Source organism: Bidens hawaiensis, unplaced genomic scaffold (genome assembly GCF_021521415.1).
Source record: "Bidens hawaiensis isolate Kalapana, Puna unplaced genomic scaffold, B.hawaiensis_p1.1 tig00000760_1, whole genome shotgun sequence".
Classification (NCBI taxonomy): domain Eukaryota; kingdom Viridiplantae; phylum Streptophyta; class Magnoliopsida; order Asterales; family Asteraceae; genus Bidens; species Bidens hawaiensis.
Genome location: NW_027491043.1, coordinates 4,991,361 through 5,012,789, shown reverse-complemented (window position 1 = coordinate 5,012,789; position 21,429 = coordinate 4,991,361). Strand labels below are relative to the sequence as shown.

The 21,429-nt window shown below is 41.7% G+C and overlaps 1 protein-coding gene across 1 annotated transcript; it reads right to left on the bottom strand.

The window, feature by feature from the left end:
• Positions 1-17,402: 17,402 nt before the first annotated feature.
• Positions 17,403-21,199, bottom strand: LOC143533927 (uncharacterized). The gene is made up of 6 exons (XM_077028553.1): positions 21,080-21,199; positions 20,761-21,009; positions 19,721-20,350; positions 19,166-19,378; positions 18,989-19,080; positions 17,403-18,199 (listed from the first exon to the last, which is right to left on the bottom strand). Exons 1-6 carry the CDS (start codon positions 21,197-21,199, stop codon positions 17,527-17,529), a joined length of 1,977 nt encoding a protein of 658 aa, XP_076884668.1. The 3' UTR covers positions 17,403-17,526.
• Positions 21,200-21,429: the final 230 nt, after the last annotated feature.

The following is a 21,429-nucleotide window of genomic DNA, read 5'->3' as shown; positions in this document are numbered from 1 at the left end:
ACTCTAATTGATGGTTATCATTCTAACTATTATGGATCGATTATTTATTATTAATTTATGTATTCTGTTTATTACTAATAGTAACCGTAATCGAACAACCAAATCACGTCCGACTGAATACGATTATGGTTCAAGTTAGTTTTACCCGTCTTTTGAATTGTTTTATCAAGTTATGTTGGCTTATTATTTGATTATTTGCGTTATAATGAAATAAGAATATGTTGCTTTAATTTTAGAACCGTAGTTTTTTAAATTTTTTGTTTTATGTTTTTTTTTCTAGCATACTCGAAACTTGATTAACCCAACCCGAAAAAATCCAAACCCGAACTACCTGAATCGAAAAACCCATGAATGATTTGCGTTGGGTTTCGGGTCAAGATTTAAAACTTTAAAACTCAAAGAACTCGACCCGAAGAACACCCCTAACAACAACAACAAAGCAGTTGTCACACCCCAAACTAAGGCGGAATGCCGAGGCGTGAGCCGATTGCTCACAGCTCAAAGGTACTATCATAAAATAAAAATGACAATATCTATTAAGTTAATTAATTTATAGTACAGTGCACACATTATCCAAACATAGCAAATAGTCCAAAACAAGTAAATTACTTCAAACATGATAAAATTATAAATAGTCTTCATTGATTTTCCTAAGGTCTTTTCTAGATGTCCTTCACGTCAAGCTTCTAGTCACACGATAACCTGCATATGCGTAGAAAATAATGGAGTTTGTCAACAACATATGTTGAGTGAGATGATCACCAGTTTTCACAAACAATGATAGTATATATATATATATATGATAAATGATAAATACGCAAACAAACTAATGTGAGTGACAATCAATCAAAAAGTAAGCAAATAATGTGTCAATTGGCCATTGTCTAACGAATCGGGCATTGGCTACTATGACTAGTATACAAAAGTGATTATCGGTTTACCATCGCCAAGCGAATCGGGCTCAGGTTACTAAGACGGCGTATGATCATACTATAATGTGATGATGATGGGCCTCTCTGAATATGATAAAATGTAAGCACATAAACAAGTAACAAATAACATTTGATTTAATACACACGATCATTCGTTTGCTAGTTTTGTGTATATAATATAAAAGGAAATATTAGTACGCACATGTCCCAAAAACATTTAAAAACATTAAAATAAAAAGGGGAATGATATATAACCATATTGCGTAAGTGAGTGAATAAGAATAAAAACACGATTAAACGAACGAACCATCATTTAATGTGCTGATTGAGATAAACCGAACTGACCTGAAACTTAAAGATAATAAACTATGATTAAAACCGAGAACATAGCCGCTGGAATCGATCCAAACGGATGTCTAGAACTTCGGTTATGAGATATTTAACGTTTAAGCGAGCTGGTACTGACCAGAATCCGAACAGCGAGTCGGAAGTCAGGTTTTGTCCAATAGCCTTAAAATCTCGAGATAAAACTAAAAGTCTTCTAGACCAAAAGCTAATTCCGATAAGAAGATATAGTAATTGAAAACTCATTAAAATTGACTTTTATACCCCTAAACGGGTTGGAAAGCAATTGACCGACAAAACCACATCAGTCAATAAAATTGATTGAGGGCTTTTGTTAGCTAGATAAAAAAATAACTGTTTTCATGAAGACAACTTACCCAAACGATAAATGGAACGATAGATAATCAAGGTCAAAATGGTCTTGAACATCAAAGTCAAACCATAGAAGATTGTTTTTGAACAATCTTTATGAAATTGATAAAGAATAAAGGAATCTCGTGGGATATAGGGAGGATGGCTTGTATTGAAGTAATAATTTAGGGTTTTATGATATGCCTTGTTTAAATATTAAGGGTTAAGACTTGTTTATTAGGAAACAGCTCGTTTAGGAAACCGAATAATCAAAAAGGGGGTAGCGGCGCAGCTTGTTGCCCGCTTGCCTTCTGTTTCGATGTAATCCAATGAACATAATTGGTTTAATTTTTCTTGGAGAAAATAATCAATTAATGATAAAATCGGGTTTAATAACATAGAGATTTTGGTTTGGACAGTAATAAAACAAAATTGAAGCTGCTATAACATTTCTTGGAGTTTAAGTTTAGTTAATTTAATCAAAAATAGGAAAGAATTGGCAAAATTAGTCCTTGCAGTTCCTGAAAATGCGATTTTTAGCCGTTTTAAGCGATTTTACAAGTTTTTAAGGGCTATTTGACATGATTGAAAGTTATGAAATTATAAAATAAGTTAAATACCAATAAATACAAGTTTTAAATAGTTTGAAAGATCTGAATTACATTCCCAAATCGGTTTAAACATTAACGAATACAAATACGAAAAATCCGAGATGTGACAGCAGTAATCTCCATGAACTCGAGAGCATGAAGCTTTTATTTTCCTAGCTTTTTAAACTGGATGTACTTAAATAATTCAAGTGTTGTACAAAAAATTTGACTTACTTATTGTTGAATGGTTTGGTTTATTTACTACTTTAGTGAGTTATTACAAAAACATAAATTAATATAAAAGTATCCATCAAATACTATGTTACAATTTACGAATTGATAATAACTAAATTTACGTATTACATTTAATAATTTTTTTTACTTTTATTGTATTTTTCAACCGCGTGTTACACGGGCTTTAACCCAATGTGGTATTTAAAGTAACTTAGTGGGGTACTTTTGTGCGTTGCAGCGGTATCGTGTTGAATTAATACCGATACCGACTTTGTCGATTAATATGGTTTTATCAATGACAAACGATATACTATCAAAACTATAAGCCACAAAATAAATATTAGTACTGATGTTTTTTCAGCATGTATCAGTTTGTTTAAGTAAAAGTACTTACAGTATTTAAATTAGTTGTTTTATTCCTGAAATAAAAGCCGAATTAAAATATTAAAATATCAAAATATACATTCACTACAAAATTAAAACTCTTTATCTATCTATCCATCTATATAAATGTCTACCAAAAAATCTTATGTGTCACACTCTCTAGTTGCTCCGCACTCCCTTTCAACTCATGAGATTGTTTGATTTGTGATTTGAAACTTCTCATGTGTTTGATCCGAAATTGCAGGTATGGGTCTCACCAAATTATATTGTCCTTAAATGGTTAATAACATCTCATTTATTTGTGAAACTCTTTCATAATCAAACAATAATTTTCGCGGGCCATGGATCTCACCAAACCCGAATAGTCCTTAAATGGATTATAACATCTCATTTATTTGTGAAATGGCTCCATAATTATCAAACAGTAATTTTAGCTGGTCATGTGTCTCACCAAGCTCAGATAGCCATTAAATGGGTTATAACATTTCATTTATTTATGAAACACTTTCATCATCAAACCTTAATTAAATTTCTCTCATTTGCATAATCTCCATCAGCCGGTCTATCCTCTCCATTACCATTGACTTCCGATTACCACCCAGCATCGTTAACCTCCCCTATCATGCATCAACCACCATCATCAGACATCACCTGCATCAACTGCCCCTTTTTCATAAGATAAATATTTGTGTTTGTTCGTTTAAAAAATCAACATGTTTGTGTTCGTTTGTTAAAAATCTAAAAGAACTTACACATCTCAATTGAAAGATCCCAAACGTTAAAAAATATAATGAACGTAACAAACTAATATATGTGTATTAAATCAAAACAAAACTACATTAAAAAAATAAAACAAATCATTATAAAATATAAAATAGCAAATCGATTAAAAATCAAGGGTCTAAATAAACCCCCGTAACACAAGGGACTCAAACTAGTATCTATATAAATGTCTACCAAAAATTTTATATGTCATTCTCTGGTTGCTCCCAACCCTCCCCCCCCCCCCCTCTCTCTCAAGCCACCAAATTATTTAATCTGTGATTTGAGGCTTTTAATGTGTTTGACCCGAATTCGTGGGTATGGGTCTCACCAAACCGGATAGTCCTTAAGTGAGTTATAACATCACACTTATTTGTGTAACCCTTTTATAATCAAACGATATTTTTACGAGTCATGGGTCTCACCAAACCTGGATAGCTCATTTATTTGTGAAATAACCCCTTAATCATCAAACAATAATTTTCGCGTGTATGAGTCTCACCAAAACCAAATAGCCCTTAAACGAGTTATAACATCTCATTTATTTGTGAACCCTTTTATCATCAAAGCCTAATTTAATTTCCCTCCTTTGCGTATTCTCCGTCGCCGGTATATCCATCACTGGTTAACTTTCAATTATCACCCACAATCGTCAACCTCCCATCTCATGCATCAACCACCATCGTAGCCTATATCAACCGGCCCTTTTTATAAGACAAATATTTGTGTTCGTGTTTGTTCATTTAAAAAAATCAACATGTACGTGTTCGTTTATGTTCGTTCGTTAAGAAAGAGCCCCAAAACGTTAAGAAACAATATAATGAACGTAACAAACGAATACATACGTATTAAATTAGAACAAAACAACGTTAAAAAATAAAACAAATCATTACAAAATATAAAATAGCAAAACGACAGACATGTGAATAGAAAAACTGTATTTAGGACATGTTTTAACAATAGCTTCGTTGGACATTTGCAAAAGCCATGACGCGCGCGCACCCAGGGGTGTTTTGGGGGGGGCGGCTGGGTGGGTTTTTCAAGATACAATTGTGTCGTTGGAAATTAAATGATTTTTTTTGTTTTATAAACAACCCACTATCTTCAATCTTCTACATTTTCATCTTCATATTCTCATCTTTTAAACTCCCATTTCTTCACAAATCAACCGAATACCGCGTTCTATCAAAACCAGCTGAAGAAACGTGTATCGACTTACTTGTATATGATCAACGTTCCTCGGGTACGAGTATGCTATATCACCGATGGTTTTCCGAGATACGGGTTCTTCCACCTACAAAACGAACAGCACCGTGAGCTTACCCCTCAGAAAGGGACAGAGGGGTCCTCTTTGGGGTAGCCCTCCGGTGTGAGAATCAGATATTGTAGGAGAGGATAATCAGGATATGAAAATGAGTAAAGGATTTAGCATATATTTTCTTGCCTGCCTCTCACTGTTGAGGTGGTGTGGTATTTATAGTATTAGGGTTTCCAATGATTGGGCTCAGACCCAATTAGAGCCTTTTTGGCCTCCTCCTATTGCTTCGCGCCACGTGTACTTAAGACACCTGGTGCTTTTTCATTGATTATTCTCTGACCAAGGTATTTCACCTGACCCATGTGCCATCACGTGGTGGCACATGGGCTTTGCTGAGTTGTCCACCCTTCATTGGCAGCTGTCAACATCAGCACATTCTTTATTCCTTAAAATATACCTTCAGGAAGGTTGCTGATGAGTACAATCATGGTTGTCCTTATCCTGATTTGGATTAGACTATTGTCTCATTTGTTGTGTATCGCTTACGCGCGGCCTTTATGCGCCTATCCCGGGGATGCGCAAGGTCTTCTCTTTATTCTCACACTAAATGTGTGTGTTGTGTGCATATGTGATATGCGCCACGCGCAGATGTTTCATGCGCTTGCGCATAGGTTTTGGCTTTGTGGGTTGACCCGCCTCGCTTGCGCTTGCGCTTGCGCATATGTGATATGCGCCACGCGCAGATGTTTCCTGATTTCAAGCCTCTTGTCTATATCTTGTGGGTTGACCCGCCACGCTCGATGTTAAGGCGGGTGCATACCCTTCAAGCCCCCCCAGTCTAATGTGTGTCTTGTCTCGCGCGAGCGAGGTAAGATAGATATTAGACTTAATAGTTTGCTTTTTCAATAGGGCTTGTTTTTTCTTTTTTTTTTATTTTTTTTTCTTGTACGCGCGTTGCGCGAAATTCCATCCCTTTGGTTAAAACGAATCGTCAATGCACGTGGTTGGTTGGTGTTGACATGCATCAGAGATGGAGACGTTATGTGTCAGACCTTTCGTGTGCTCGAGGTGCTACAGTGGCTTTTCACGTCTCCTCATACAGTGTCAGGAACACGTGTCGCGCTTATGTTGACCTACGCCTGCGAGTGGGGGCGCGTGAGCGTAGATCTGATTATTACTTGTTTCTCTCTCTCTCTCTCTCCTGGGCCTATAAAACCAAACCTTTTGAACGGTTTTTTCTTCATCTCCATTATCATTTTCAGAGCTTTTGCCTATCATTTATATTCCGATTAAGAGCTTTCGTCTTTGTCCCTGAATTCCGTGCTTAAATTACCATATTGTTCGATTCGCAATTGTATGTCTGATAACCCAGACACCACAATTTCCCCTAGTAAAGGCCGTGTAAAATCAGTGGTTATGTCTACTTTGAAGAAAACCGGCAAGGGTACTCGGGTTGCCGAGGCCTCGTCGGAGGAGGGAGGGAAGAACAAGGCGGTGAAGAGATGGGATGAGATTCCCTGCAAGTTGAAACAACCTGATTTTGATAATCTCGTCGCCTCTCAGGGTTTTCTCCCTGAGTATGGTTGTCTGCTCCCGGCGACCGGGCAAACGGCGGCGGATCCTCCCGCCGGCTATATCTCTTTATATTCTCACTTTTTCACCCACTGTAATCTTCGTCTTCCGATGATGAGGTTTATAGGTGCGCTCCTCCAATTTTACGGGATTCATATATCTCAAGTCCATCCCTGTGGATTAGTGCGCATGACTCATTTTGAGTTCATGTGCAAAGCTCAGCGCGAAGAGCCCACCCCTCGGTGCTTTCAATATTTTTATAAGCCGAAAATCCAAGATTCTTGGTTCTCATTCACACCGCGCAGTCAGAAGATTAAGTGCTGCACTGTTGCCTTCAAAAGCCTTCATGACTGGGCTGAAAAATTCTTTTATATCAAGGCTGGTGTTATTCCCATTCGTATGACCGTGCGCGCGATTACTTCCGCGCCCGCGGATGATGACGTTCTTAAGAATCCATCTGGCGAGTGGGTTAAAAAATTAACAGCTGAACCATCCCCTACCAAGAATATTTGCGAGGAAGCGTTGTTGGGGGTTGGTATGAGCAAGAGGTGGACTGACAACGAGACTGAGCCTGTCATCTATGTTGATGGCTCAGGTGGGTTGTTTGTTCATTGCATTAATTTTGCGTGAGTATAATTCGTTTTGCTGATATCACTTGTCTTGTTTTATGCAGAAAGCAAGGAATACATCCACGCCGCCTATGAAGAGCATACAGAAGGTGGCTCTGTCGCCCTGAACGCTGGGGAAGTTGTTCCCTGATCGCTTCGATGATATGTTCATCCCTGTCGACTTAGAATTTCGTTTTTACAGCGATGCGCCTGGTAAGCCCTTGTATTTGTGTTTAGGCCCTTAGAATACCAAATTTGGTTTTAACATTTCTGTTGCGCGTATTGTAGATACGCTCGCTAATTATGAGTTGGAGCCTGTGGAAGAGGAAAGGGAGGAGGAAGAAGCTGAAGCGCGAAAACTCAAGCGCAAGGCTAAAGGCAAGACTGGCGCAGGGGCCAGTAAAAAACAGAAAAAAGATGATGCCTCTGTTGCCCAGAATCTTCCTCCTACTCAAGTGAAGGGACTTGAGAAAACCAAGGGTTTTACTTCCAAGTTTTCCTCGTCTTCTTTGCCTCAAGGTGTGGGCAATCCTCCAGTCGACAAGAGGTATTGTGCTGCCACCTCATCTCTGCGCGCGGCGGACAAGGGAAGCGGTGCTGCGCCTGCTGTTTCGTATACTTTGTTTATATTTTGTGGTTTTATGAGCGTGATTCCAATAGAGTTATTAATGAAGCTTTGTTCACTCAAATGTTTGTAGAGCCGGCAACGTTGGTGGCTCAACCTCAGGCACAGCAAGGTGCCAAGGCTATGCCGAAGGTTGTTTTGAAGTCCTCAGTTTTGCCCTCAAAAAGGGGGAAAATGGACTTCATGGCGATGCTTAATTCGCGGACTGCGGTGCGCCAAGGTATTTATTGCGCTTTGACTGTCTGATTTTTTCCTTTAGTTCAAGTCATGAATCATTTCTCCTTGTTGGTTTTTTCATAGGAATTATAGCTGGCACACGAGCTGCTGGTGGCACTGCTAGCGCTGGCGCCGTTAGTTCTGCTCCTGCTCCAACAAGTACTGAATCTCCCCTCATTGGGATCACTAAGGAGCAGGAGACTATTTTTCGCGCTGCTCTAACAGCGTCAAGACCTCCCTCACCTCCTCCTGCACGCAGCCCTCCTCGTGAGACTATTTTTAATTCTTCCAAGTCACAGGAGAAGAGACCTGTTATAGAGGATGATGAGGAGGTTAATTTTGAAAATTCTGATGGTGGCCGCGTAAGCCCTATAGCGCCACGAGATTTCGTGGCGCAGCCTTTTTCTCATGGGGCAGGCAGGAGCTCATCAGCTGGCGCTAATCTTTCTGCCGGTTCTCCTCAGGTATAAGTTTATTTTGCTCCGCTGTGCAGACTTCCAAGTTAGTGTTTAGATAACTAAAACGTTTCTTTGCGTTGCTTTGTGTTTGTAGGGAGCCGATCACATATACTGCCCGAACTGGAGTATCACTGAAGAGAGCTCATTCCAATCCTTGGGCGTATGTGAAGACTTTTGGGATCACTCTGTTCCTCCAGCTGAAAGGAGGTTTCAAGAGGACCGCGCTCGCGTGGATTTGCTTAATGACCACCTTTTTGCTGGGTCTGCGTTTTTTGCTGCCTCCCAAGAGCTTCGCAATGATTATATAAAGGTACGTGATGCCCTTGCGGAGGCCAAGCAAGAGGCTAAGATTTCTGCTTGGAATCTTCCTGATGCCCGAGAGAAAGCTGAGAAACTCCAAGCAGAACTTAGCGAGAACCGGGCAAGTTCCAACGCTGCTTTTGTGAAGCGCGGGCTTGAGCTGCAAGCTGCGCGGGAGAAACTGCAAGTGGCAGAGGCAGATGCGGCCAAGTACGCGCGTCAAGCGCGTGACCTGGAGTTGGCAGTGGAGGCGCGTGACCAAACTATTGCGCAGGTTAATACTGAAAAATCTTTATTGGAGACTGAGGTTGCGCGCCTGAAGAAAGAGCTTGATGCTGCACGAGCGGAAAAGAATGAAGCCTTGGCGGCAGCAGCGTCTGACAAAGAAGAGCTAGAACAAGTCAAGGAAACTGTTAAGTTATTAAACTCTCAAATCCCTGCTCTTGAGACGTCTGTTTCTTCCCTCACGCAGGACCGTCAATGGCTGATTTCACAGGGTGTGACTCGTTGCGCTTATGCCATGAAATACTCAGACGAGTTTCAGACCCTTGTGATGGACTGTAATGCGGCGTCGCGCTTGGTGGGTCGGGCTGAGGGGTTTAAGGATGGTTATGAATATGGCATGCTAAAGAAGAATCCATCCGACTACCCTTATCAGCTCGACGCTGTCTGCGCTGACATGGCTGAGGTGGGGGAGAAGTACTTGAATACTCCAATTCCCATCCTTGAGCAGGTATTTTAACCTTAATGAGTTTACTTGACTTATTTTCATAATCTTTGGTACTTATACTGTTCCTTGTGACTTGCAGATAGCCGCGCTTGCTGACCAGCCCGATCTTGGCGCTTTAAAGAAATTACTTGATGAATGTGAAGGGACTGGTGGCAATGATGATGGCGCGGGCCACGCTACCTCTGCCAGCGGCTCTGGTGTGGCCAAAGGACCTACTCCTGACGCTATCATGACAGAAGACGACTATATTCAAGACGAACAGCTTGATTATGGTGAGTTTGGAGATGACGAGGAGCGGGTTGCGCCAGATGCTGAGGGAGGAAATAATGATGAGGAGGATGAAGAGGCTGATATTAACATAGAGACTTGAAAAGCCCTTCTTGTTTTTTTTTTTTTTTTTTTTGTAGTTTCTACCTCATCATTTGTAAATTTGTAAACTTCTATGTTTCGGAATGAAATTTTGTTTTTCCCTTACTCGCATCTTGCGCATTCCCAATTCATCTCTTTATATTGTATGTGTGTGCTTGTTGAATATAAGGTATGCTTACACATTGAAACTTGAACAAGGCTGTAAGGAAATTATTTTTACTTAATCCTTAATAGTTGTCATATTTCAAGTTATTTTGCGATATTCTGAATATGCTGACACGTGCCTTGGCATTTCATTATTCCTCTTTTGCGCGACGTTATCGTGCATTTATTATAGGGAATTATGAATGAGTTTTGTAGCCTTTACGTGTCAGTATGTGTTACTCTGCCTATATCCATTATAATCCCATGCGCGGCCCCGACCTGAGACCTTAACAACTATGCTTTGGCATGTGCTTTGCCTTAGTTGTGCTTAGGTATTTTTATGGTCCAGCTGCGCAATACGTAGGATGGATGCTATGAGTAATTTGAGCTAAGGCTCATATTATTGGGCTAAGGCCCTGACGTTTTAGAGTTAAAACTCGTTAACGCGTTTGAGCTTGAAGCTCGCGCATGTATGCTTTACTTCGTTTTATTTTTAGTTTGATGTCAATACAATGTTGTCATATTGCTCAAAATTAATAAAGGGAAGTGTGAAACATGTATGCAAAAGGTAATAGAACGCATATTAAGAAAAAGTAGAGCGTATCATTATTCGTGATGGCTTAAAAAGCCTTGATTACAAACTTGACAACTTTTACATGAAACATTTTCTAAGTTGTGATGCGTTCCATGTGCGCGGGATCTTCTTTCCATTTAAATCTTTTAAAGCGTATGCGCCTTTTCCCAATTCTTCCGAGACTTGATAAGGTCCCTCCCAGTTGGGAGACATCTTTCCCGGGAGTATTGCGCGACTAGCTTCATTGTTCCAAAGGACAAAATCATTCTTCTTGAAGTGGCATTCTTTCACGCGCTGATTGTAGTATTTTTCTAGCTTTTTCTTGTATTTGGCTTCACTGATGATAGCCGCCTCTCTGCGTCCCTCAAGTAAATTGAGATCCAACCTCCTTTCTTGCTCGTTATCCGTCTTACTCATCATGAGCACTCTATAGGATGGGCATCCAATCTCTGCTGGAATCATAGCCTCTGTTCCATTGGTTAGGCTGAACGGGGACTCGCCATTGCTGGTTTTGCTTAATGTCCTGTGTGCCCACAGGACATTAGGTAACTCCTCGACCCATGCATGGGACTCTCCCTCTAACCTTTTCTTCAGCCCATTCAGCAAGCTTTGGTTCGCGCGCTCCACTTGGCCATTCCCTTGAGGGTGGTATACTGAAGTGAAGACCTGATTGATGTGCAATTCCTTGAACCAACTGGATATCTTCCTGTCAGTGAATTGTTTGCCATTGTCGCTCACGATTTCCATGGGCAGGCCAAAACGGCATACGATGTGGCTCCAAATAAATTGCTTCATTGCCTCGGCTGTGATTTTTGCCAGTGGCTTGGCTTCAACCCATTTTGTGAAATAGTCTACTGCCACTACCAAAAACTTTACTCGCCCTGGCGCTTGTGGTAAGGGACCCACAATATCGATTGCCCACTTGTGGAAAGGCCATGCAGAGGTCACCGGGATCAAGTTGTTCTTTGGCCGCATGGTATTTGGCGCATAGCTCTGACACGCTTTGCATTTTTGGATCTCTTTTAACGCGTCCAAGTACATGCCTGGCCAATAGTAACCTGCGTTCATTGCCTTGGCGACCACCATGCGCGGGCCAGCATGTATTCCACAGATTCCTTTGTGTATCTCTCTGATCACATAGCTTGCTTCCTCAGCGTCTAGGCATTTCATGAGTGGTCCAAGATAAGAGCGTCGATATAACGTACCATCGAGCATTTCGTAGTTCTGCGACTTGTGTCTTATCTTCCTCGCGTGTGCGCGATCGTCTGGTACCTTTCCCTCCTTCAAGAATTCCATTATTGGAGTTATCCATGATGAAGGTGTTGTATGAATTACAAGAACAGACTTCGCTCCCACTGACGGATTGCTCATTACTTCCACCCTGACATCTTTGCCAAAATGATCGAAGCTGGTTGATGCCATCTTGCTTAGCGCGTCGGCAGACTTATTTTCACTGCGCGGAATGTGTATGATTCAGAAAAAGTCAAATTGTTCGGTGAGTTTCTTCGCCTGCTCTAGATACAGAGGCATGGTGTTCTCCTTGGCATCATAAAGGCCATTGACTTGTGCTGCTACCAGGTATGAATCTACATGAGCCTCTAGCTTTTTAACTCCGAACTTGTGCGCGATGCGCAAACCAGCCAGCAGGGCTTCATATTCAGCTTCATTGTTGGTGCTCTTGAAATCCAACCTGATTGCGTAAGTATACTCATGATTTTCTGGATCCACCAGTTTGAGGCCTGGGTCGGACCCTTCGTTGTTTGAAGCTCCATCAGTGAATAATCTCCAAACGTTTTCTTCATTATTGGCTTGCGGAGGGTCTACTTCGCGCTGAGCCTCTTCGACTTTTCCTTTAGGGATTTCTGCGATGAAATCAGCTAAGACTTGTCCCTTGATTGCTGGACGAGGCTTATAGGTGATCGTGTGCTCCCCTAATTCCAGCGCCCATTTTGTCAGCCTTCCTGAGAGCGCGGGACGTCGCAAGACTTGCTGGATGTTGTAATCAGTCAGGACTTCAATAGGATGACCATTGAAATATCTGTGAAGCTTGCGCGACACATGCGTTAGTGATAAAACTAACTTTTCTATGATGGTGTAGCGCGTCTCAGGATCTGTCAGCACCCGACTTACATAGTAAATTGGTGTTTGGATTCCCTTGCGATCCACCAATAATATTGCGCCAATGGCGCGCTCTCCTGCTGACAGGTACAACATTAAAGTTTCACCAGGTAGTGGAGCTGTGAGCGCAGGCAGATTTATCAGACATTCTTTTATCTCACTGAAAGCTTGCTCGGCCTCAGGCGTCCACTTGAATTGGCTTTTCTTTAAGCAATTTCTCAATGTGTTAATGAATGGGATAGATTTGCTTGCATGGTTTGCTAGGAACCTGTTAATTGATACCAATCTACCATTCAACTTTTGAACTTCCTTCATGGTGGATGGTGAGGGCATGCCGAGGATAGCCTCCACCTTCTCTGGGTTCACCTTGAAACCATCCTTGGTGACCATTACGCCGAGAAATTTCCCTTTTTCCACGCCGAATGTGCATTTGCTCGGGTTGAGCTTCATGTTTACTTCCTTTAGGCGCCGAAGGGTTTCTTCGATGTCTTTGAGCATTTGTTTTTCCTCCCTGCTTTTAATCACCAAATCATCCACGTAGACTTCTAAGTTTTTTCCAATCTGCTCGTTGAAAATTGCATCCATGAGTCTTTGGTAAGTGGCTCCTGCATTCTTCAAACCAAAGGGCATTTTTGTGTAACAGAAAACACCCTTGTCAGTTCTGAAAGCAGTCTTGTCTTCATCCTGCGGTGCCATTTGAATTTGGTGATAGCCCTTATAGGCATCCAGGAAACATTTGAGCTTAAACGGCACCACAGAGTCCACCTTCATGTCAATGTTTGGGAGGGGGTAACAATCTTTTGGACACGCCTTGTTGAGGTCCTTGAAATCAATGCACATTCTCCATGACCCATTGCTCTTCTTTACCATCACAGGATTAGCTACCCGTTTTTGATATCGTATTGGGCGAATGATATTCGCGCGCAGTAGATCTTCTACTTGCTCATTCATGGCCTTTGTCTTCTCGTCTCCCATGACTCTTTTCTTTTGAGCAATTGGCTCCATGGACTTGAATGTGTTGAGAGAGTGCTGCGCCAGGTCTCGCGGGACCCCAGTCATATCAGAATGTTGCCACGCGAAGACTGACATATACGTTGTGAGCAATCTTTTCATTCTCACTCTTGTGTCATCTGATATCGTAGCTCCGATTGTGATTGTTTGTTCTGGGAATTTTGGGTTGAGATTCCATTCCTCTGGCGCGTTGTTTGCCACTGGAAGCTTCATTCTCCCCTCTCGAGGTATACTTATTACTGCGCATAAATGATCTCGGTACACAAATGTTACTCCTGTTGGTGTTGGGAACCCCAACGCGCCATGCGCTGGTGACGGTATGGCGTTGAATTGGGCAATCATTCCTCTACCCAAGATCATACTATGGCATGAAGTGGTGGGCAAGACCAGGAAGTTGACAATTTCAGCTCGCTTGTGCTTCTCATCCCCCATAGTTAGTTCGAATTGTATCTGACCTAGGGGGTGAATAATTTCGTTTGAGACACCCGAGATTGGTGCACTCACAACTTCGAGCCTTGCTTGGTCTGCTGGATCCAGCTTCCTGAAACATTGCTCATACATGATGTCTGACTCACTACCGGTGTCCACCAGGACTCTTGACACCTCATAATGAGCGATGTGTGCAGTGATGACTAGAGGACTGCTGATAGACGGGCCTCCTCTGATTCTTGGAAAAATTACTTGTTGCTCGCGCCAATCCCCTTGGATTTGCGCGCTTCTCTTCCCCGATCCTTGCCCTTGCCTTCTTCCTTCAACTACACAGATTCTTTTGAATTTTTTACTGGCTGAGGCTCCGTCTGGTTGTTCGTTCTCTGGTCTTGAATTTTTTACCAGGTGAGCCAACTTTCCTGATTTCACATCTTTTTCGATCGCATCCTTCAAATGATGGCATGCATCGGTGTTGTGCCCTGTGGATTTGAGAAACTCACAATATTTGCCACTGTTCGGTGGTCCCTTATGGAGTAATGGCCTGGGGTTTTTAAACTGGACATTCTCTGTGCTTAACACTTGCGAAGGCGTTTTGGTGAGGGGAGTCCATAGTCTTGGTAGAGGTCTGTTAGGCTCTCTGCCGCCTTCCTTCTTGTCATCTTCTCCGCGATTAAGAATGTCTTTTTGGGGTTGGGGTGAACTTTGTTGCGCTTGCTTTTTCTGCCGGAGAATAATTGGTTTGTTGCAACCTGGACCATACGGAGTTTTGTTTGCCCCTCCTTTCATTGTTGCGTGGTGCTCCTGTTTGATGCCCTTTATCTCTTGCTCTGTCTTGGGCAATTTGTTTTTTATTTCGTGCGAAGACTCGCGATGCTTCCATAAGCTTAGCCCAAGTGGTTGGCATGCCTTCTCTGCTCACGAGAACTCTGCGGAGTTGATCACTGCGCGCACCTTGTATAAAGGCCACGTGCAAGAGTTGTTCAGTAATGCCTCCAATTGCAAGAGATTCCTGATTGAAACGAGTTATGTAGTCTTCAATGGTTTCATCATTCCTACGTACGTAGTGCATGATGTCATCGGGGTCGCGCGTGTGTCTGCGCTGCTGTACAAAGTGAGCCTGGAACTTTTCCAATAGCTCTTCGAACCCATCGATTTGTCCTGTCGGCAAGCTTTCGAACCAGACACGCGCTGCACCCGTGAGGCAGCGAGCAAACATGTGACACCATGTTGGCATCGTCCAGCTTTCTAAGTTTCCAGTGTTATAAAAACCTTGTAAGAAATCATCTGGATCTGTTGTACCATCGTACTTGCCTAAACCACCTGGCATTTTGGTTTTGTGTTGGATGGGAGCCTTCGCAATGCGCTCAGCGAATTTTGAATGTTTTACCAAGATGGCTGGCCTATATGGTGTGGTTACGTCCACTTGCCCTTTCGCTTGTGGGTTATATGGTGTGTATAAATCCATATCAGCTTTGGCTCCAGGTGCTGTGTGCACGTGTGCGCGAAGCTGTGATCCTCCTGCATGAGTATCTCGCGTCTTCTTCATGTTGTGCACCTCTTCCTCATCACTAATATCAGCTTGTTCGGTGTGAACAGAATGACCGTCTTCCAGCGCGCGCGTCTTTTTTGTTGTTCCCTGAATGATTTGTTTATCAAATGCGAGCCTTTGTGTTAAATCGGCTAACTTTTTGTGTTTTACCAACTCATTGTATTTGTCCATTAAACGCCGTTGTTCGTTTATGAGCCATTCTTTAGGGTCATTGGTTTCAACTTCCGGGCCCATTGGTCCTTTTTGTTTTGTACCAGTCAGATTTTGGAACGTGAGATCGTCTGAGGGAGTTTCAGTTTGATTATGAGGTGTTGTGTTGAAGGGATGGTTACTGGCGGTGCGCGCAGTGTCACGCGGCGCCCTCAGAACCTGATATCCCTCATTAACATCCTCAAGCTTATTATCCTCTAGAACTTGATCGTTGTTTCGAACACCGGAAACCATGGTGAAGAATTTCAGAGAGAAAATTGATGGAATAGTGGTTTTGTTGCCGTTGTAACAGGTGATGGCGCCAATGAAGAAACGTGTATCGACTTACTTGTATATGATCAACGTTCCTCGGGTACGAGTATGCTATATCACCGATGGTTTTCCAAGATACGGGTTCTTCCACCTACAAAACGAACAGCAACGTGAGCTTACCCCTCAGAAAGGGACAGAGGGGTCCTCTTTGGGGTAACCCTCCGGTGTGAGAATCAGATATTGTAGGAGAGGATAATCAGGATGTGAAAATGAGTAAAGGATTTAGCATATATTTTCTTGTCTGCCTCTCACTGTTGAGGTGGTGTGGTATTTATAGTATTAGGGTTTCCAATGATTGGGCTCAGACCCAATTAGGGCCTTTTTGGCCTCCTCCTATTGCTTCGCGCCACGTGTACTTAGGACACCTGGTGCTTTTTCATTGATTATTCTCTGACCAAGGTATTTCATCTGACCCATGTGCCATCACGTGGTGGCACATGGGCTTTGCTGAGTTGTCCACCCTTCATTGGCAGCTGTCAACATCAGCACATTCTTTATTCCTTAAAAGATACCTTCTGGAAGGTTGCCTGATGAGTACAATCATGGTTGTCCTTATCCTGATTTGGATTAGACTATTGTCTCATTTGTTGTGTGTCGCTTACGCGCGGCCTTTATGCGCCTATCCCGGGGATGCGCAAGGTCTTCTCTTTATTCTCACACTAAATGTGTGTGTTGTGTGCATATGTGATATGCGCCACGCGCAGATGTTCATGCGCTTGCGCATAGGTTTTGGCTTTGTGGGTTGACCCGCCTCGCTTGCGCTTGCACTTGCGCATATGTGATATGCGCCACGCGCAGATGTTTCCTGATTTCAAGCCTCTTGTCTATATCTTGTGGGTTGACCCGCACCGCTCGATGTTAAGGCGGGTGCATACCCCTTCACCAGCAGCACAACCCTATTCGAACCCCGCAACAAAATGCGTATAACTCAAACTTTTTTCCAAAACCTTTACGAACTCAACCAACACCAAAATGGTTGCGGAACGCAACAATCGTTCCCGGGAACATAACGACATCCGTTCCGGTCCAAGAAACAGTACCGAGCAATACAAGAAAACATAAGAAATCTTTGTTGTGTTGATAGTCTTGCAGATATAGATAACTTGGTTTTATTTAGTGTTACGTTTTATTTAGTCTATATACTTGGATTTTTAACATCATCAAAATATATTTATATTTCGAGATTTCACATTTCTCTATTTATCACAACTATCCATGATTTGATCTTGAAGATGAGTCTTGTCTAATGGTTGTCCTCAAGCTCTTTTAGGATATAAATGATTTAAATATGTTAATATAAAACAGAATATATATTTATTTGACAAATACATTCAAACCACAGATCCTGATATAACTTGGCAAATAATCTTGCCTTCTTGTACACAATCCAAAACATGCGATTTTTTATGAATAAACATCAGACATTTTTTCTACCTCAGAAAACATCAAGATGAGTTGTCATATGTAGTACCAACATGTTGAATAACAAACCTATAAATCTTCGCTTTCAACCGTTCAACAGCTCCTGTCATCGCCTTGTCCTGCTTCGACACCATCCGATCCAACCAATCGTTAACTCGTTTAAGCTGCGACAAAATCACCTTAATGGGTCCCACTTCACAACTATTAACACTATTCTTCCCAAAAACTTGAAAGCCAGCATCTAATGACTCCTCAACAAACTTAAAAAACCATGTTTGCATCTCTTTTTGCAAGCTCATTCCTAATTCAAAAGTCTCCTTCATCCCTTGGCCTTTGACCCATTGCCCACTAACTGTTGGCTTACAACAAGAACTCATCAAATGGCTTTTAACCGTTTCGGGTAGAGATTGTTTTAGTGATTGTGATGGGGACTGGATTCCTTGTTTTGATAGGAGGGAAACAACCTCGAGGTCGGTGGCTAGTGCGGCTTCGACCCAGAGGGCTAGCGATTTTGAGTTGTCCGTAGGTGGTGCGGTGTCTTGAGCCATGGTGCGGTTTTGGTAGTGGATGTGGGTGCTAGTAAGTGGTTCGGCTGCTGCAGTTGCTTTTACAGTGTCATTGTATACAGTCACGAAACTGTCTATTGTTGGTAAAGGGTTTCCAGCCTTTGATGTTGAGCAGAGATTTGCAAACATGCTGCAAATGGTTAAATGAAACTATATTTAATGCATAAATACTCCTAAATCATTTCAATTAAAAACGTATATTATTACTAAATCAATAGAATGTTTGAAATCATATTTTGACACACTGAAGGTTTAGTAAACAGTTCATGAGCCATTCGGCACTCGACAGTGAGTTCATGAATGTTTCTTTATGTTTGTTCCTTTAGTTAAACGAATGAACATAAGCACGCGTCCCGTTCATTCATTTATGTTCGTACACTTTTGTTCATGTTTGTCTATTTAAATCCGTTTATGTTTGTTCATTTACCTTCATTAATGTTTGTCTGTTAAGTTTTGTTCGTTTACGTTTGTTAATATATCCATTTAAATTTTTTGCCCTATTACAACTTAGTTTAATAACTTTTCAGGCCCAATACACTTTCTTAACTAGTTTTAACTCAGTTGTGTTCATTCATGTATATTCAGTGATTTTTATTCGTGAACCATTTGTTTATATTGTTAACGATCGAACAAAAACGCACAAAAACATGCTTATTTTCTTAACGGCCACAAACAAGAAACCCTGTTCGTGTTCGATCTGGTTCTTGACTTTTGTTGACCATACTCAAAACCGATTCCTACCCATATAACTTAATAAGAATATGTACCAAAAAGTTATCTTTTTTACCAAAACCTGTGAGGACTACTTGGAATTAAACATTTAGCTTCAGTCTGACAACTAATCATAATTTATCCATTAAGGATAAAAACTATTAGCATTTGTATAGTGTGCTAATCATATTCAGGATTTTAGGATCACCTCAAACTCCTGAGAATAGCTTCAGTAGCAAGTGCTTCTTGCAACGCTTCAGCTGCAGCTACCGAAGCCAGATTTCTCCTTTGCATAGCATCCTACAAAATCAATATAAAAACATGTTATTACATGTTTTTTGGATTGAACATCTACTACAATGTCTGTATTAGTATGTTTTTACACCTGTCCAAGTTTTGCTAGTTTTGAAGAGACTGCATCCAAAGGCACACTACCATCAGTCCATTTCTTCTCATGAAGTTTAATTCCAAGAGCTGTAGTAGTAGTTGTACTATCTGGCAATGGTGGAGTGTCACACAAGCTCGGTTTCACTTTTCCTCCAATTGGAGAATCACCATGCTGTGAATGTGCATCACTTAAACGTCTAGAAAGAGCAGCCTGCAAACAATTGAGCACAAACAATTAAACAAACAGGGTGTTCTTGTTCTTGTTCTTGTTCGTGTTTGTTAAGAAAATGAGTGTGCTCGTGTTCGTTTATGTTTGTTTGTAACAAATGATATTTTAATTTAAAAAACTAGATTGAATTGTAATGGGTGATATTTGTTCTTATAAAACTATACTAAATTGTTATGGGCTAAAAAATTTAATGAATATATAAGCAAACATAAACTAATGAACACCAACCAACTTCCCACCAAACGATTCACTAAGCATTTGGTTTATTTGCAAGCCTAATGACAAATATGTTAGAATATAAACAAGATGGTTTATAAATATTACCTGAGTTTTCAAAATAGCATCAAAGTCTGGCTTACTTTTACCAATACTCTTCTCTTTATGTTCTGAAGCTCCATGTGCTTCATCCCAGTTTTTCCTACTTGTCTTTGAGGATGATCCAGTTGACTTTGCGGATGACCCAGTTGACTTTATGGAAGACCCAACAAGTGCTTCTGAAACCTTTGAAATATCAGCAGCCAAAGTTGCCATCTTTTTCTTGTTACCAACATCTGTTGCTGGAGAAACCTTAACACCACCCGACAACCGCCTTCCTGGTGACATGGACATCCTCCTAGAACTAGGGGATGCGTGTCTCCGCGCGTTAGGTGACGGTTGTCTGTACCTTGAAGGAACTATAATGGCTGGCTCTTTTGCAACCTTTCGGTTATCCTCTTGGGCTGCAACTAAACTAGGAACCACACACTTTGAGGGCACAGGAGAAGATGATCTTTTAAGTTTGCCAGCTGGCGAAGGGTCTCGTTCGGCTGTGGTCTTTTTCCCTGCTGATATTGACCTCTGTTGCTTCATAGATGGGCTTGAAAACCTCTGAGGAGGCTTTTCTGAAGACTTTTTTGAGTCGTCAATAGTATTATTCACATTCTCTCGTGGAGCAAGTACTTGTCTGTTCCTACCCTATTTAACACAAAAATTAACACCTTTTAGAGAACTTAATAATTTTATCAAGTTTTAAACTAGCATATTTGATAAAGTCTTTTGAAATGTCAGTATTGCATTCTATGATGAAAATTCAAGCATAGATTTCGTTCTCAAAACTAAAAGGTGTAACAAAACTGTTAAACTAAGCAGTTAATGCAGAAAAATATCAGATATCGCCATATCGGTCAAGGAGACAAGGAAATTACTCTCTGAGTGAAATTTTATTTATTTATTGGCTCAATCTTCAAATAATCAGTAAATGAAAATTGTATAGTGCCGAAAAAACAATCAGTTTTACACCCTAAGGATTGACAATAAACATATAACAAATCAATTAAAGATTCACACAAATTTTATAAAATTGCATAGCAAAAAGAAACCCTAACCTCATTTCTGATCTCCTTTGGCTCACCATCGGACTTGTTACCAGCCAAGCACGCAGCAATCGGATCACCAGAACCATCAGAATCCGAAGCCGCCTGAATCACAAAGTCTCTCTTGGCACTCGAAATCCTGGCAACCAAGTGCTCCGGAGTTCCAACAAAGGGATGGCGTCCGGCAACCGGGCGCACACCAGACACACGCGGAAGCGGAGAATGGAACTCAAACTTGTCAACATAGACAAACTGGCCCAGCTGTAAGCGGTTGGTGAGAATAAGGAAACGTACGTGGAGTTAAGGGAGTCGGAGAGAGAGACGTAGAAGCCGTGGTTGGGCCAGAGGTCGTCGGAGCCTGCTGCGAGAGCTGGGACAATGCGGTGACTCGGGTGTTGGTGTTCATGGTTTGGAGGAGTTTCAATAGGATTCCGGGGGTTAGAGACGCCATTGAATGGAGAATTTGATGCAATTAAGAGTGGATTTAAGATGGGGAGATTAGGGTTTTGATAGGAAGAAGCCGTTAGGCTGAGGGGTGTGGGGCTCTAATGGGGGCGCGAGTGGGGCTCCAGCCAATAATATTGTGACGTGTGGCAGAGAGAGAAACTGGATAAGATGGGTGTTGGAGCCCCCGCTGGAGCCCCTGGCCCTGGTGTGGAGGGGCTCCAGCAGGGGCTCCAG

What these genes read in the sequence shown, in the direction of transcription:
- LOC143533927 (XM_077028553.1), bottom strand. Translation starts at nt 21,199, where the DNA reads ATGGCGTCTCTAACCCCCGGAATCCTATTGAAACTCCTCCAAACCATG. An exon ending in CGACCTCTGGCCCAACCACG is followed by an intron (nt 21,010 to 21,079) that starts GCTTCTACGTCT and finishes AACCGCTTACAG; the next exon opens with CTGGGCCAGTTTGTCTATGT. An exon ending in AACTAGCAAAACTTGGACAG is followed by an intron (nt 19,081 to 19,165) that starts GTGTAAAAACAT and finishes TTGATTTTGTAG; the next exon opens with GATGCTATGCAAAGGAGAAA.